Source organism: Fonsecaea erecta, assembly GCF_001651985.1.
Source record: "Fonsecaea erecta strain CBS 125763 chromosome Unknown Scaff6, whole genome shotgun sequence".
Taxonomy (NCBI): domain Eukaryota; kingdom Fungi; phylum Ascomycota; class Eurotiomycetes; order Chaetothyriales; family Herpotrichiellaceae; genus Fonsecaea; species Fonsecaea erecta.
In genome coordinates this window covers 1,020,473-1,035,697 of record NW_017387249.1, presented here as the reverse complement: position 1 = coordinate 1,035,697, position 15,225 = coordinate 1,020,473, and the positions used below count along the sequence as shown (strand labels likewise).

Here is a 15,225-nt window from a genome sequence, read left to right as displayed (position 1 = left end):
TTCCCTCAACCTATCTCTCTCGCTCTCGCTCCCCCTCTGTTTGCCGAATAGAACTGCTGGACTTTCTGTTTTCACATCCATCACCATCACCATGGCCGTGCAGGGTCGGCCCAAGGTGCTCATGTTTGATATTGGAGGTGTTTGTGTAAGTCTTATTTCCACTCCTGCTGTTGTTATTCCCGCTGCTTCCTTCTCTCGATTCCCTCCGCTTGTGCATGGACGTGCTTAAAACGGCCAGCTGGATTTTTGCCACGGGGTGGAAAGATCCAGTACGCTCCGCTCCGAAAATCGGGAAAAGAGAGAAGGAAGGAAGGACGGAAGGAAGAAAGAAAGAAAGGAAGAAATGATATCCCGCGTGGACAAAGCTATTCGACCCCTGAGATGAACTGATGTTGACCATTTTTTGCGGGGGGTTCAACCACACAGGTCCAATCTCCCTTCCAGGCCATCCTCGACTATGAGATCAAGGAGGGCATCCCGACGGGCTACATCAACTACTCGATCCGAGCGCTGACGCCCAACGGGGCCTGGCACCGGCTGGAGCGCGGCGAGATCCCCAACGACGCCGAGTACTTCCGCATGTTCAAGGCGGACCTGCAGCGGCCGGACCTGTGGGCGCAGTTCCACCGCGAGAAGCTCGGGGTCACGGACGCGTCGAAGCTGCCGCCTGTCCCGGACATCGACACCGAGTCGCTCTACTGGACCATGATGACCTACTCGCGCAACCCGGACCCGTGGATGTACCCGGCCCTGCTCAAGCTCAAGGCCGACGGCCGCTACCGCCTCGCCGCCCTGTCCAACACCACCGTCTATCCGGAGGGCCACCCGTTCAACAACCCGTCGGCCGACGACGTGCGCCAGGTCTTTGAGATCTTCGTGTCCAGCGCCCACGTCGGCATGCGCAAGCCCAATCGCGACATCTACGACTACGCCGTCAAGCTGATGCGCGAGAAGTGGGATCCGACCATCCAGTACCACGACATTGTCTTCCTGGACGACATTGGCGAGAATCTCAAGACCGCCCGTAGCCTGGGCATGCGGACCATCCGGGTCGTGCTGGGCAAGACCAAGGAGGCGGTCCAAGAGCTGGAGAAGGTGACGGGCCTGTCGTTGGTCGGCGAGCCGTGGACGAAGGCAAAGTTATAGAGTTTTCTTCGGGCTACAGTGGTCGGACAATTTCTGGGCGCTTTTTCTTTTACAGTGTTCAAACGTCCATAGACAGCAGGGGGGTCTAGACTACAGGGATTGCTTGTCCATCGTGAAACTTTCCGTCCCGGAGGGTGACCTAGCTCGCTCGATCGTCGTGAGCCGCTCAGGCTCTCACAGTCGGCCGAGAAGAAAAATCATCCTCGAAAGCAACCGGCAGCATGTGCATAACATAGAATGAACAACTTCCACTGTTATTTCCTATCTTCTCGAAAGTGGTAGATGGAATAATGCACACTGTTCCCCTGGCAGACGCTCCATTTGTGAAAACACAGCACGAGCCGGTGTTTGGCCGATACATATGTCTCTCCATCGTCTCCTTGCGCTTGTTTCAAACTGCGGAACTCTTCTGCTGAGTGCTTTCAACAACGTCGGACTTGAGTTCCCCCGTCTCGGTGACTCCCATTTCTGCCGCATAGGTCGTCTTCGGTACCCATCGCGACGAGGTCCGTGGCGTCGTCTCTTCCAGCATGCGGTCGACTTGTTCAAGTGTGAGGCCCTTGGTCTCAGGAATGAGAAAATAGGCATACACAAGGCAACAGGCACACAGAGAACCCCAGATAAAGAACACTTTGGGCCCGAGGTTGCCTTTGTCAGGACCAACCATGTACGGTGTGATGACGGCAATGATCTGTAACATGCGTCAGTTTATCGATGCATCGCAAAGCAAACAGGACTGTCGCACTTACACAATTCCAGAGCCAATTCGATGCGGTAGACAGTCCCACTCCTCGTGACCGGATGGGGAGAGGAAAGACTTCTCCGATCACAACCCATGCGCCTGGTCCCCAGGTGGTTGCAAAGAAGAAGATGTAGATGCAGATGAAGGCGATCTCAGCTTTGACTGTCTGCGGGTTGTGGCCGTCCACAGTTCCAGCAATTGCGACGATGAACTGGCACACGACCATCCCGAGAGCGCCCCAGATCATGATCGATCGCCGACCAAATCGCTCAATGATCCAGAAAGACAGCGGTGTCGAACAGACATTTACGAGGGTAGTGATTAGAGAAATCAAGAAGGGATTCTGAATTGTCCCAAGCTGAGTGAAGAAAGTCGTTCCGCTAATGGACTGTCAGCGCTGTGCAATCGAAAAACCTCGGTAGTAAGAACCGCGAGAAATGAGCAAGTTGCTGAAAACGACTTACAAGTAGAAGATAAAGTTGACTCCTGTCCATTGCTGCATCATCTGCAGAGAAGTACCCAAAATCGTCCGACGCAGGTTGGAGGACGGTGTGAACAGACTGCCTTTGAAGCAGTTGGCCCAGCTTGCAAAGTAACTACCTTGAGGAACGACTCGCAGCTCATACTCGTGATTTGCGACGATCTCCGCCAACTCCTGCTGGATCAACTCAGACCCGCGAGGCTGGCCTCGGAGCCTGGCAAGAGCATGAGCTGCCTTGTCCAGGTTGCCGCGTTTGACAAAATAACGTGGAGATTCGGGCAAGGTGAACAGTCCTGCGGCCAAGATGATCGCCCAGAGCATCTGAAGACCAACTGGGATGCGATAGGAGCCGGAGTCGGTGAAATTTTGTGTGCCGTAGACAACGCACGAGGCCAACAAGAGACCAAGAGTGATGCAGAACTGATATCCAGAAACCAAAGCACCGCTATATGGCCAGTCAGAATTGGATACTTGAGCAATATTCATCGAGACTTCCAGGGGAACTTACCGGACCTTGCGGGGCGAGATCTCCGACATGTACAGTATGATTATGGCAGACACAAAGCCAACACCAAACCCGGCTATGAGACGACCGGCGATGAGAAGACCGTAAGCTGTGGAAGCGGTCTGGAGCGCGGCACCGAGACAGAACACGACACAACCGGCAATGATGGTGGTTCGACGACCGAAGAAGTCAGCGAGGTCTCCGGCAATGACTGAAAGATAGAGTCAGTATGGCTCGAGGATAATGATCTGGGATTGACCTACTTGCACCGAAGAAAGTCCCACAAGACAGGATTGACACGATCAGGGACTGGCGCCATGAAGGGATCACAAAAGCTGCGCGCTCTGCAGCAGTAGCATTTGGTCCAGGATATGGGTCGCCAGTGAACTCATGGATGAAATACTTCATGGCCATAACGCCATTGATGTATCCTGAGTCATACCCAAAGAAGATTCCTCCGAAGGCCGCAAAGGCGCACATCAGGTAAGCCCTGAAAGTGACAGGTGCTTCAACGCGGGCGACATCGGTCGTGGCCGCAAGGTGGACAGCCCCGCCCCCAGGCATGGTGAGTGAAGAGGAGGTAAGATAGTGTCTGTGTGGCTGCGACTGGATGATGTTGTCGATGTTGATACACTTGATCAACTGCGGAAAGTATGCACAGCGACGTGGAAGCACAACTGTGGTGAAGAGAAGTCGAGGTGTGCAGGAGGAAGAGAAGAAGAACAAAGAGATCTCGAGGATCAGGAGGGTGAAGCAGGCGCGATTCGATGGTTGAGTACTTGTAGTCGCCAAGGCAGTCGCAGACAATGTTTGTTCACGTGGCCGTGGAACAAGTGAAGAGACGCCTCATGCTCAAGTGTCAGCTGGACGAGTTGCTTTGTCCGACAATGCGAGTCTCTTCTTCACCTTCTGCTTCTATCCAACATCTGCGACTTCCGGTCCTCCCTATGTGGCGATGGAAGTCTTGCTGTGGGACAAGGCACCGAGTGACAGGGAATGGCATGTGGAGGTAGGACAAGGCTACAGGCGGACGATTGAGAACATGACAAGTTATAAATATTTGACGGTGATATCTGTGTTCTTTGGTCAATGAGCCACAGAAGCCGTGATATATGCCGGGCGACAGCAAGGCTGAACCTCAACAGCTCGAAAGCCTCATCACTTGGCAGTCTTACATACCTGTCACACCTCCAGTACTTTGTACGATCTGATCAGCTGCTCTGAGATGAGAAGACATTGTTGAACGAACTTTACCACAAAGAATGATATCTGATGGGACACGTGCCCAGCCACATCCTTTGTCACCGCAGCCGCAGCCAAGGACTGCGACAGTGACATGCTATTCCTCGAGTCGGTTTCCTTCTCCTGGGGACATCTGTGTCTTGTGGAAGACAACCTCAATGACCGTATCTGAGCTGCCCTTAGGTTGCAAGAACGCCACAGCCTCTAACCTCTCATCCGCCTTCTTGAATAGCTCAATCCAGTCTTCCCTCCTTCTCTCGAGGGAATTAAATACTGTCCACATTTGGAGGTCTGCAGTCGTGGTGAGGCGTTCTAATGGCGGAGGGGCAGCCCCTATTGGCGGCATCACGTTATCCGAGATAATGATCCGTGCGCCATCCTTCATATTTCCGCCGACGCCATTGATGAGATTCCGTAGGATTTGCATAGCGATGGCGTCGGACCAGTCATGCAGGACATGGCGGAGAAGGAAGACGTCGGCGTTATGCAGGGGCTGGGGTGCCATGAAATCGTGTCGGTGAAATGTGATTCGTGATTTCAAACCGGAGGGAATGAGTGCATCGAAAGCATCCTCGACCTCCGGCCGGTCCTGGACCACAAATCGAAGGGCAGGAAACTGCTCAGCCAACGACATTGAGATGAACCCACTCGATCCTCCGACCTACACAGGTGGTCAGACAAGAATTTGACAGTTGTGATTTCCAGTTACTCACATCGACGACAGTAGCTTCACCGAGAGCCTCCCAATTGAACCCCTGAATGGTGTGTTTTCTATCATGACCACCACCGTCCATGGCTTGCATGGCTTGAGCCAATAGCCGAGCCCGCCAGCCCTTCTCAGATCCCTCTCCATCATTCTGAAGCCACTCAAACAGCCCTTTTCCCTTTCCCAAGTTCCAGGCCATGTTTAATGCTGTTTCCGTCGGATCTTGCGAGTCGCCATACTTTTCCACAGCATCCGCCAAACGTGAACTGGCAGGTAGAACTTCCCCAAGATTGTGATGGATCCACGGCTTTAAAGTCGGGTTCTTGACAGGCGCCATTGAGAAAGAAGTATGAGCGACGTGGCCAGGCCTGGGTTCAAAGAATATGTTCTTGGTCATGGCATGTCGAAATAGGCGGCGGAGCTGTCTTTCGGTCAGGGGTACCTTTCGTGCAAGATCCACATAAGAGATATCGCCATCCGTCGGCACCGCGTCGAAGACGCCAAATCTCGCGAACATGTTGAGGACGGTGAGATCATGCTTAACCTACCAATAATGAGATAATTAAAAGTGCCTCTTGGGAGCATCACAGCGTACCGTGTAGGCCTGCCAATAGATATAATCCTGTGGGCCGGCCGCCAGTTGTTCGACTGCCCAAGCGGAAGTGATGAGATTCATCCGAGCTTCCTGCAGCTGAGTGAGATCTGGGTATTTCATGGGGCTGTTAGGCAAGAAAGAGGGCTGTGGAAGCTTCTGTCTCTCAAGGATATCGGCGATTGTCTTCGCGCTTGAAGCGATGGACTCCGCTAGGCCAACGAGGCTATGGTGATCGATATGTACAGGTTCCATTGCTCAACTGACGGGCACTTCAAAATGAGCCTGGACTAATTGCAAAAAATCAAATGCAGAACGGAGGACTTGGGAAAGAACTGAAGTCATATCGATCGCATTTTTTGAGATTTGTGCTTAAAAGGATACGCTACCATCACTTGTTAGCGCAAGAAAGCCGGCGTTGGCCTGAGGATCACCTCCGCGTAGAGCCCACCGGACTCAAGAAGCGAGGTAGTATTTCGAGAGTATGCCGACCGTGAGCAGCTCTCACGAACCGACACATATTGAGGGTGGATTGCACTTGACCCCACACAATGATTTGCATCGGAAAAGCACCAGGAAACCTCGTGCCAATTATGGTGATAAGTCATGACCACGTCAGCGCTTATAGCAATGACACGGGTATCGAGGCACCAGCCGAGACTCAAAATCTCGGTGAAGTCGCGAATCGTCACAGACCACTGGTTGCGGAGTGTTATTTCGCGAAGTTGCTCACAAGGGTGGAAGAATTTCATCATATGTAGTTCCATCCTATGTCAAGTTGTCTCTCAAGTCCATCTACCAGGAAGAATGAACAGTGAGCAATTGAGTTAGATACGAGGAGGATTCGAAAGCGTAAGCAAAGACGGGAGCTTGAACGAGAACCACCGCTTTTCCGAATGGAGACTCGAGACGGAGAAAGTCCGAAGATAAGATGTCCATGTCTTCATCGACCGGCTGGCGGTGTCCAAGGTGGTATTCCCCGGGGCAATTGTCGGACAAGCCTGTTGATCGAGAGCAGGTGAAGAGAAGGCGGACGGCTTCGAGGGCTGTAGATTGATTGATGCCAAGATGCCAAGATGCCAAGAGCGATGGAGCTACTCAAGCTACGGATTAACATTTCCCCGAACGAACTGCTCCTTCCGGATTGAGATGTTTATCACTACTTTCTCTTCCTCCTCCTCCTTCGTCCTTGTTGGTCTCCAAGACACAGAATGTCGCCGCCCAGTTAAGAGGCGCTGGAAGTGATTTACACCCTCAGCAGATGAAGACCACCTGAAAGATTCAAGCATGTGATATGCCCCGAGGCGAGACAGCTCTGAGCGACTGTCCTCAGACTCTTGTGTGGAGTGGCACTGGACCTAAGCGCAGTTCGTGAACGGCAAGACGACAACCCAACTCTACTCCTACAGCCCCGGCCCGTACCCCGGCCCCCTATTATGGAGACTTTATCTGGGAAGTTTCTTGTCCTCGCCAAAAGAGCCGAGGGTTTGGAAAAGACTGAGTCTCATGTCTAGATGTGTTGACTGTTCGGCTAACCTCGTACTACGTGCACCACGTGCGGCTGAGCTGAAAACAACAAAGTTCTTGACTTCGTTGATTGGATCTTTGCACTCGTCTTGCCTGGCCAAAACACCGCCAAGGGTAAAACAAGAGTAACTAAGCTCGTGAAAGCTTCTTAAGCTTCTATGCCATAAGGCTGGGCTTCCTCGTCGTTGGTGGGTCGTGGAACTTGTGTCAGGTAAATGTTCCTGTCCATCTTTGCAGAAACCTTGAGCCCTCGTATTCATCCCGCGACCCAGGTAAGGAGTCGAGTGCATTTGTGCCAGCATCGCGCCAGTTCGCTCATATACGGCGCGCCGTCCACGAAATGCGTCGAGGGAGAAAACTGTGCAAAGATTTTGAGGCACTCGAAACGAAGCACTGGAACTTGCTTGTTGTTTGTTGAATCAGCACTGTTGCATTTACTCTTTCCGATCACTTATATCTCTCAGGAAGCATGGGTCCTGTGATGTCGCCATTTCTGCTCCTTGTGTTCTTGTCCACTGTCGTCTTCGCTTCGAATTTCCCGCCCCTCTACCCCATTGACCTCGCTCAAGGGTACACGCGCAGCATTCGAAATTCCAGCCAACTCCGGTTCGATTTCTTCAACTTCGACGGCGTGGTCAAGCGAGATGATTGCAGTGTATCAGACTCGACGCCATGTCCTGGTACGATTAGATACAGACCCATTCTTTTTTCTCCTTGGAATTTTTGTTTCCTGTCTCGTGCTTGCTCCGCTGACAAATCTTCCAATATAGACGGTTGCTATAACGGTGTCAATGATGTCTGCTGTGCTAACGGAGGAGCTGTTCCTCAGGGAGATGTTTGCTGCGACGACAGCGCCGGAGGTGGCTGCGCAATTGGCTTGACTTGTGGCTTCTGCGGCTCTAACGGTGTCTGTTGCAGCGATGCATCGTGTACCGTATTGGTTGACACGGATGGATCGTCGGTGACGCTCGGCCCAGACGACTGCAAGGCGACAGCAGGGAACACGGTGGCGTCCGTCGCGACGGTTGGGGCTGGCGGCACGACAACCCCCACAGTCACACCAAGCACAACAGACCAGCTCAGCACCACCCCGACCACAGCGGCGGTTCCCTCTACGACTGAAAGCCCGCCTCCACCGCCTACCACCACAGAAGCACCCATTCCGACGACGTCACCTGCAACAGTCCTGACAGTGGTTTTAACCACAACCTCGACCTCCACTCCGTTTCTTACCACTCCGGAAGCAACCACCAGCACAGAGGTGGTCCAGCCGCCACCAGAATCTTCCACATCATCTGAGCCTCAGGCTGGTGGCGTGGGGAGAAGTGTCGACGGCCAAGGGCGTTTCGCGACGACTGCTCTTGCACTGGCGGTCGTGAGCATACTGCTGATGTTGGCATGAAGGACCCTTATCGTTGATTGGAGGAGTAACATTGGGTTGGTTTGCAGCAAGAAGCAACGCGGTGCTTTTCAACCTCGCGTCCGCGACAGAAGTGGCAATGCACCAGGGGACTGCTTGGTAGATGTGATGACTTCGATGGCTGACTGTTCAAGCAATATGCTGCTTATGTTTCGTCTCCACAAGCTAGGATTTGTTTCTATTCAGTGGGTAGCTGGCTGTTAGTCCGCCGTTGAGCCGATCCTTAGAGCTGACCCATGTCAGTCTTCTAATGCAACCTCAACCTCGTAGCTCCGCTATTGAGTGTTCCAACACTATTTGCTCGTCTGTCAAAAGATCTCCACACCATAACACCGCCCATACACAATGTCCACGGAAGTCCACGTCTCCGACTCCAATGAGTTTGAGGAGTAGGTCATGCGGGACCGGCTTGCTCTACACCCGCAACAACACCACCCACGACCGTCCCACCTGTTCCCGTACCTAAAGATCTCCCACCGGCATCAAGGACGCAGAATAGGCTCCGTGCCCCAGGGGGCTCCGGTAACACAGGCACATTCACATAGACGCTTCGCATAGGCTCTGGGCCATAGCCGAAGGAAATAAATACCTCGGTAGTTATCATGCACATCCTCACTCACCACCAAGTTCAGTCAAGGACCCCAGCCAGTTCCACAAGTTTTCCGTATGCATATGTAGTCGCGTCGATACATACGAGGTACATATATGGCTTATGTATTATTCGGCCGAGATCTCGCTTCTGTACGGCTACTCACTAGAGCTCCAGCGCCGGCCTGCTTGCGTCGACATTCTTAGAAATCAAACACGCGTCTACGGAGGAATAGATTCCCCCGCCTGCCGTTGGGGGAGAAGAGAGGGGGCTTTGCTTGCTTGTTTGTCCCTTTTATTGATTTAATATTGCGGGCTCCACTAAAAGTGTCAGAAGTTGAGCTGAATAGATAGATCGAAGAATAGGGACGAGCGCAAGAGTAGAAATATCAATTTCAGCACTCCGAACTCGTCCAACTTCTGGAAACTCGCAAATTTCCCCGAGAGAGGATATCCGAGCGGCAGGCGCGGGAAAAAGGAGAAGAGGTAGCCTACAAAAGATCAATGGCGCCAGAGCACCGCCGCATCCCGAGAGGGGGATGGGTCCTCGTGACCGGTGCAAATGGATACATTGCATCGCACATTATCGATGTCCTCCTCGAAGAAGGCTACAATGTGCGCGGCACCGTGCGCAGCGAGAAACCCTGGCTCAATAAATTCTTCGAGGACCGCTACGGGACGGGCAGGTTCGAGACAGCCATTGTCACGGCACTGAATGCCCCTGGGGCGTTCGACGAGGTTGTCCGGGGCGTTTCGGGTGTGGTCCATGTGGTACGTATGTTCGTGCGAAGGTCCGGGTTTCGGGTTTCCGCATTACGGTCGAGCTCATGCTGATGGATCCTCGCTCGCTGTGCTAATGTCAACAGGCGACGGACGTCTCTTTCAGCTCCGACCCGGACGCCGTGATTCCCGGCGTCATTGCCAGCACCGTAAATCTCCTCAGGGCGGCGGCGGCGGAGCAGTCGGTCAAGAGCTTCGTGCTGACGTCCTCGTCCACCGCAGCGCTGGTCCCCGAGCCAAACAAGCGAATGACCGTCGACGAAAGTAGGCAAGAGTCACACCCCCGAGCTTGAGAATAACCCAACTCCGCTGGGGATGGTGAAATGCTGAAAGTATTCTGCACAGACACCTGGAATGGCTCGATCGTCGACGCCGCGTACAGCAAAGACGCCCCCGCCGAGGCCAAGCCGTACCTGGTCTACGGCGCCTCGAAGATGCTCCAGGAGCGTGAGTTCTGGAAGTGGGCGGAAGAGAACAAGCCGGGCTTCGCGGTCAACAGTGTGTTGCCGAACATGAACGTGTGTATTCTATTCCCACCGCCCTATCCAATTTTACGGTAGTGACTCCAAGGGAACCTCCAGCTCGGCCGGATCTTGTTGCCCGAAGGCTTCGGGAGCACCATGGGCTGGGTTCGTAGTCTTTTGGAAGGCAATGAGCGTATCCTCGGCACGCTGCCGCCGCGTGAGTTACACCGTGTCCATGCTCCCGAGTGATTCCTCCCAGTCCGTCACTGATGGCCTTTTCTTTTGAAGAATGGTATGTCGACGTCCGAGACGATGCTCGCGTCCATGTTGCTGCGCTGCTTGACCCGGAAGTCCAGAACGAACGACTTTTTGCGTTTGCCGGCCCTTACAACTGGACCGATATCATCAATATTTTGAACAAGCTGCGGCCGGAAAACAATAAGATCCCCAAAGCTCCGCCGAACGAAGGTCGCGACCTGACGGATATCAAGGGGAGCAAGAGGGCGGAAGACCTCATCAAGTCGTTCTTCGGCGTTCCTGGCTGGACGAGCCTGGAGGATAGTATTGCTGCGGGCATCGCGGACTTGAAGTAAAGATCGGCTCAAAAGATAGATTCCGTCTCGCAATCTTGAGTTGAGTAGACTAAGCAATCTTGTTCCTAGCCAAAAGGAACAAAATCCGCCGACTGCCTTGACCACGTCCACAGAATTCTGCCGCGCCTCTGCCTCGTCCACCTCTGCCGCACCACTCTCCTCTCCCTGCCTGGCTCCCCACAATTTGAAACCATATATATTGTGTTTGTATATTTCCTCTCGACAATTCGGATGAAGCCAACCGGTCTTGAGTGATTCCAAGACCTAACCGGGCGCTTTGAATGATGATTGTCACAAACAATCAAAAAACCACTCTGCTGCGAAACCGCCGGAGCAAGGTTTAACTTCCCTCTTGAACACACCGCAGAATAATGTGGATGCGGTCTTGAGGAAAAAGTTTTTGTTGGTTCAAACTCTGGTGGTTCTGGAGAGAGGTTTTTTTTTTTGGGTGCTTTCTGTGATTCTTTTTCTTTTCCTTTTTTTCCCTTCGTGGGAGCAAGTCAGGCCGGAGCAAGATTTTGCCCTTGGCGACGTGTGTTACTCTTACTTACTGCCTCACCACAAAGCTTCAGGAGAACTTATCTTGTTGAGCTCAAGATCTCGCTTCTTTGCACCCGTCTGGCCGGTGCCATTCGGCGCAGATAAGAGCCCGTCGGACTTTGAGAGATGAAGCTCCCTACACAGATCTTGCGCCCTGCCCACCCTCTCTTTCTGCTGTCGGCCAGACCACATATGGAAAAAATGCCTTCAATGGAGTGAGAGTGGCTTTGACCACTGACGTTTCCTTTGGTCGTCTCGCCAAGAATCAGAAGTCGGAATTCAGTTCGTTGTAGCTCCGAGCGGAGTTGGTGCCTGGGGCTGCCTGGGGACTGAGAAGCTGATTAGCCCACTAGTCCTGGCCTTGCTGGGGTATGTTTCAAGGTTTCGAGGTATATATCGACAACGATGTCCGACTCTGTAAACCGCATGTAGATCTGTCTCGTGCATTTGAGACCTCTGTACTCTCTGAAAGCTCAGGTCAGCTCCCAAAATCATGTCCACCCCAAAGTCCAAGCCAATCCTATCCCGCGGCTGGCCTGACAAGGGCGTATACAGCTGGTCGCCCTTTGTGACAAAGGTCGAATTCCGGTTTCGACACGCTGGGCTGGCTTACGACGTCGAAGCCGGATCGGTCAACGCAGCGCCGAAGGGCAAAATCCCCTATGTGGATCTCGGGCCCCTTCAGGAGGATGGCCACAATGAACCCTCTCTCTTGGGAGACTCAACGTTCATCATCCAGAGGCTCTTGAGCATGGGCCACCTCCCAGATCTGAATGGGAGCTTGCCGGAAGAATTGAAGCTAAATGATCTTGGTTTTCGAGCCCTGCTGGAAGACAAGTTATATTTCTACCATGTGAGGATTCCCCCAGCGCCTGGTCTGCCACAGAAAGGAATTGACATCGTCACCAGATGCGCGAGCGGTGGGTCGAAAACTTCTATGTCCAGAGGGAAAAAGCTCTGTGGTCGATGCCATTTCCAGTTCGCGTCCTTGTCGGATTGCTCATCTATCGAGGCGTCACGAAGACTCTGCATGGCCAAGGAGTGGGACGGCTGACGAGCGAAGAGGTGAGAAGTTTGAAGATGGAGATCTGGCACTCCATCGACAGTGTTCTCAGAAGCAGGCTACGGCAGGCTTCGGGTAGAGATGAGCCTGTTTGGCTGCTGGGAGGAGAACGACCAAGCGAAGCCGACGCAACTTTGTTCGGTTTCATAGTTTCTGTGCTCGTAAGTGACAGGTGAGGATCCCAAATCAGTGTCGCCCAGCGGACGGTCACTGATCTTGCGTTGTAGCGCGCCAGAGTCAAAAATGCTCGTAAAAAGCTTTTCCAGCGTCTTGGCCTATGCGGAAAGGATACACAACAGTTACTTCCCGGATTATGAGAAATGGGCATGAATGAGCAGTTGACGACAGCCTCGAACTCATGCGTTGGCTCAGGAGACTACTGAGAACAACTGGTGGTGGCCGCAGCAACAAGACTTGCACAAAGTCCAATCCTCGTATATACCATCGATTTTGCTCCATGTTATATGGTACTGGGCGTGAAAGGACGGATTTGTATCGACGAACTGATCCGCCACCCTTGGGAATCTGGAAAGTGCGTCGGAGGTAGGAACTGGCGAACATCGAAGGGTTATTTATCAACATTCAACGTGATTTCAGGGGGAGAAGGAGATGCAAATTTTAAGCTTGCACTATCACGCACACGGCCTGGAAGCAGGGTGATGAAAAAGGTCCTGTATTTTATTCGTCGGAAGGTTCTATCATGCAGACATCACATCTTCCGCGCCTTGCTCCCTGTCTGTCTTTGCCGTCGCCGGGATCTCTTGAGTCGGGTCCATCGAAGTTTGAATCTTTCTCAAAATCCTGGCAGGGTTGCCGGCCGCTACATGGAAAGCAGGGACGTCCTAATCAAGAGTTAGCGAGGAGACTGGCCCCCAGAGGAGGGAGATTCCCAAGCCTGGTACCTTTGTCACCACACTGCCGGCTCCAATAGTGCTCCCTCGCCCAATGGTCACTCCAGGCAAGATAATGACATTCCCCCCCAGCCAGCAGTCTTCACCAATGTTTATCTCTTTCCCAAGCTCGGGACCATTGGTTCCATTCCTGAGTGCCGGATCAAGCGGGTGCGTTCCAGAATAGAAGCTGCAGTTCGGCCCGACCAGGGTACGCGCTCCAATGCGGATCGGGCAGGTGTCGATGAATGTAGAGTTGAAATTCAGCTGTGTCCCTTCACCCAGAAAAATGTTGAAGCCGTAATCGGCGTGGATTGGGCCGCAAATCCAGGGCTCCTTTTCGAAGAGCTTGTCCTCTTCTTCCAAAGACGGCTGCAAAGGTGGAAGGGGGCGACTATCGTTAGTGATTCTGCGAGGCAGACATAAGACAATGCGCACATGAGATTCGTGTGCATGCGACCGATCTTTCGCTCACTTACTCTCTCCATAGTTCGATTACTCTGCGTCGCGTGGTCGATTGGGAGGAATTTAACTTGTCACAAGCTTGCTTGCACCGGTCTCGAGCTGCGATGAGCTCGGGAACAAAAGCATGATAGAGATCGCCTCGCTGGGCCTTCTGCCACTCTGGATGAGTACGCATGTTGCAAGAAAAGGCCCGTGATATTTGGAAAAAAAAAGGTCAAGGAGATGCCACCCAGATGCAATCAGATGCTCGGGCCGGAAAATAGTTGATGCGAAGGGACTGCACCTAGCCTTTTGTTTGGCCTTGTTTCAAGTCTGATGACACAATTTTGCGGACGCTTTGAGCCTCCGACGACCTCCTCAGGCGCTTCCTTGCTATTGTTCTTCTCAGTTATGCATTCCTTGTGATTCGGTCATTCTTTCTGGTTTATCTAAAATGCCCTCTGTGTCTTGTCATGAAGGGTAAGCTCTTTGATTAGTCCAATTGCCAGATAAAAGCCCCTTAAACAACCCCATCCCAGTTTCGCCCATCCGCCCACTTACGGCAACGGCAGTCCAAAACATGTCCGACTCCTCGGCCCTCAGTTCTCCAGGGATCATTCATGAATTCCCAAGAGACAGGATTCAAGAACACATTAACGGTAGTGCCCGCGCGAATTTGCAGCCCATGTATATTCCACCACTATACCTGCCTGGGGGTAAACGGGCACTCTCAGGGGTGTCTATTCGTGCCTTTGCGTTGGGCATCGCACTAGGCATCTCTACAATCCTCACAGTGGAGCTGGTGCATTGGGGCAACGGACTTTGGAGAGCACCATGCTTTGTCGCAACACTGGCCCTGTTTCACTACCTTGAATTCGACATGACGGCAAGATACAACCCCCCGGATGCCTCAATCTCGTCCTTTCTCTTACTGTCGAATGGCATTGGCTATGCCGCCGCCCATACCTCCGCCATGCTTGAATTGCTGGCCCGGTACTGGCTGTACTCTGACTACGCTCCAACATGGCTGAGGTTGCCTTTCCATATCCCCAGAATCTTGCCATCGATTCCGTCCTCGATAACAGTTGGGCTGGGCGCCACTTTGATTGTCGTGGGCCAGCTTGTCAGAAGTGCCGCCATGCGACAGGCAAAGACAAACTTCAACCATGTTGTGCAATGGACGAAGCGAGCAGACCATGTCCTGGTGACGGATGGAGTCTATGCCTTCTCAAGGCATCCCTCCTATTTCGGATTCTTCTGGTGGGGTTTGGGGACGCAGGTACTGCTGGGGAATCGCATTTGCTTCGTAATATATGCTGTGGTATTGTGGAAGTTTTTCCACCACCGAATCGTTCGTAAGTTGTTCCCTTGTGGGTTCCTCATGCCTCACAGTGTTGATGATTCGATCACAGATGAAGAAAGACATCTGGTTTCTTTCTTTGGAGAAGACTACATTGAATATCGCAAACGCGTTCCCGTCCGCATTCCATTCATTCGTTGAT

The 15,225-nt window shown here is 52.8% G+C and overlaps 8 protein-coding genes across 8 annotated transcripts; 5 read left to right on the top strand and 3 right to left on the bottom strand.

Moving 5' to 3' along the window:
- Nucleotides 1-91: 91 nt before the first annotated feature.
- Nucleotides 92-1,146, top strand: AYL99_07402 (hypothetical protein; the record flags this gene model as incomplete). The annotated part of the gene is made up of 2 exons (XM_018838911.1): nucleotides 92-145; nucleotides 427-1,146. 2 exons carry the CDS (start codon nucleotides 92-94, stop codon nucleotides 1,144-1,146), a joined length of 774 nt encoding a protein of 257 aa, XP_018691679.1.
- A 391-nt stretch (nucleotides 1,147-1,537) lies between these two features.
- Nucleotides 1,538-3,438, bottom strand: AYL99_07401 (hypothetical protein; the record flags this gene model as incomplete). The annotated part of the gene is made up of 5 exons (XM_018838910.1): nucleotides 1,538-1,837; nucleotides 1,896-2,268; nucleotides 2,353-2,814; nucleotides 2,878-3,085; nucleotides 3,138-3,438. 5 exons carry the CDS (start codon nucleotides 3,436-3,438, stop codon nucleotides 1,538-1,540), a joined length of 1,644 nt encoding a protein of 547 aa, XP_018691678.1.
- A 775-nt stretch (nucleotides 3,439-4,213) lies between these two features.
- On the bottom strand, nucleotides 4,214-5,537 carry AYL99_07400 (hypothetical protein; the record flags this gene model as incomplete). Its single annotated transcript, XM_018838909.1, has 3 exons — nucleotides 4,214-4,777; nucleotides 4,830-5,366; nucleotides 5,418-5,537. 3 exons carry the CDS (start codon nucleotides 5,535-5,537, stop codon nucleotides 4,214-4,216), a joined length of 1,221 nt encoding a protein of 406 aa, XP_018691677.1.
- A 1,873-nt stretch (nucleotides 5,538-7,410) lies between these two features.
- Nucleotides 7,411-8,343, top strand: AYL99_07399 (hypothetical protein; the record flags this gene model as incomplete). The annotated part of the gene is made up of 2 exons (XM_018838908.1): nucleotides 7,411-7,621; nucleotides 7,712-8,343. 2 exons carry the CDS (start codon nucleotides 7,411-7,413, stop codon nucleotides 8,341-8,343), a joined length of 843 nt encoding a protein of 280 aa, XP_018691676.1.
- Nucleotides 8,344-9,453: 1,110 nt separating this feature from the next.
- On the top strand, nucleotides 9,454-10,786 carry AYL99_07398 (hypothetical protein; the record flags this gene model as incomplete). Its single annotated transcript, XM_018838907.1, has 5 exons — nucleotides 9,454-9,720; nucleotides 9,816-9,993; nucleotides 10,075-10,247; nucleotides 10,311-10,410; nucleotides 10,482-10,786. 5 exons carry the CDS (start codon nucleotides 9,454-9,456, stop codon nucleotides 10,784-10,786), a joined length of 1,023 nt encoding a protein of 340 aa, XP_018691675.1.
- A 1,033-nt stretch (nucleotides 10,787-11,819) lies between these two features.
- On the top strand, nucleotides 11,820-12,719 carry AYL99_07397 (hypothetical protein; the record flags this gene model as incomplete). The annotated part of the gene is made up of 3 exons (XM_018838906.1): nucleotides 11,820-12,179; nucleotides 12,236-12,561; nucleotides 12,617-12,719. The coding sequence occupies 3 exons, from the start codon at nucleotides 11,820-11,822 to the stop codon at nucleotides 12,717-12,719; spliced, it is 789 nt and encodes a 262-aa protein (XP_018691674.1).
- A 368-nt stretch (nucleotides 12,720-13,087) lies between these two features.
- AYL99_07396 (hypothetical protein) lies at nucleotides 13,088-13,919 on the bottom strand (the record flags this gene model as incomplete). The annotated part of the gene is made up of 3 exons (XM_018838905.1): nucleotides 13,088-13,231; nucleotides 13,292-13,673; nucleotides 13,759-13,919. The coding sequence occupies 3 exons, from the start codon at nucleotides 13,917-13,919 to the stop codon at nucleotides 13,088-13,090; spliced, it is 687 nt and encodes a 228-aa protein (XP_018691673.1).
- A 384-nt stretch (nucleotides 13,920-14,303) lies between these two features.
- AYL99_07395 (hypothetical protein) lies at nucleotides 14,304-15,224 on the top strand (the record flags this gene model as incomplete). Its single annotated transcript, XM_018838904.1, has 2 exons — nucleotides 14,304-15,078; nucleotides 15,136-15,224. 2 exons carry the CDS (start codon nucleotides 14,304-14,306, stop codon nucleotides 15,222-15,224), a joined length of 864 nt encoding a protein of 287 aa, XP_018691672.1.
- Between the last annotated feature and the right edge of the window lies 1 nt (nucleotide 15,225).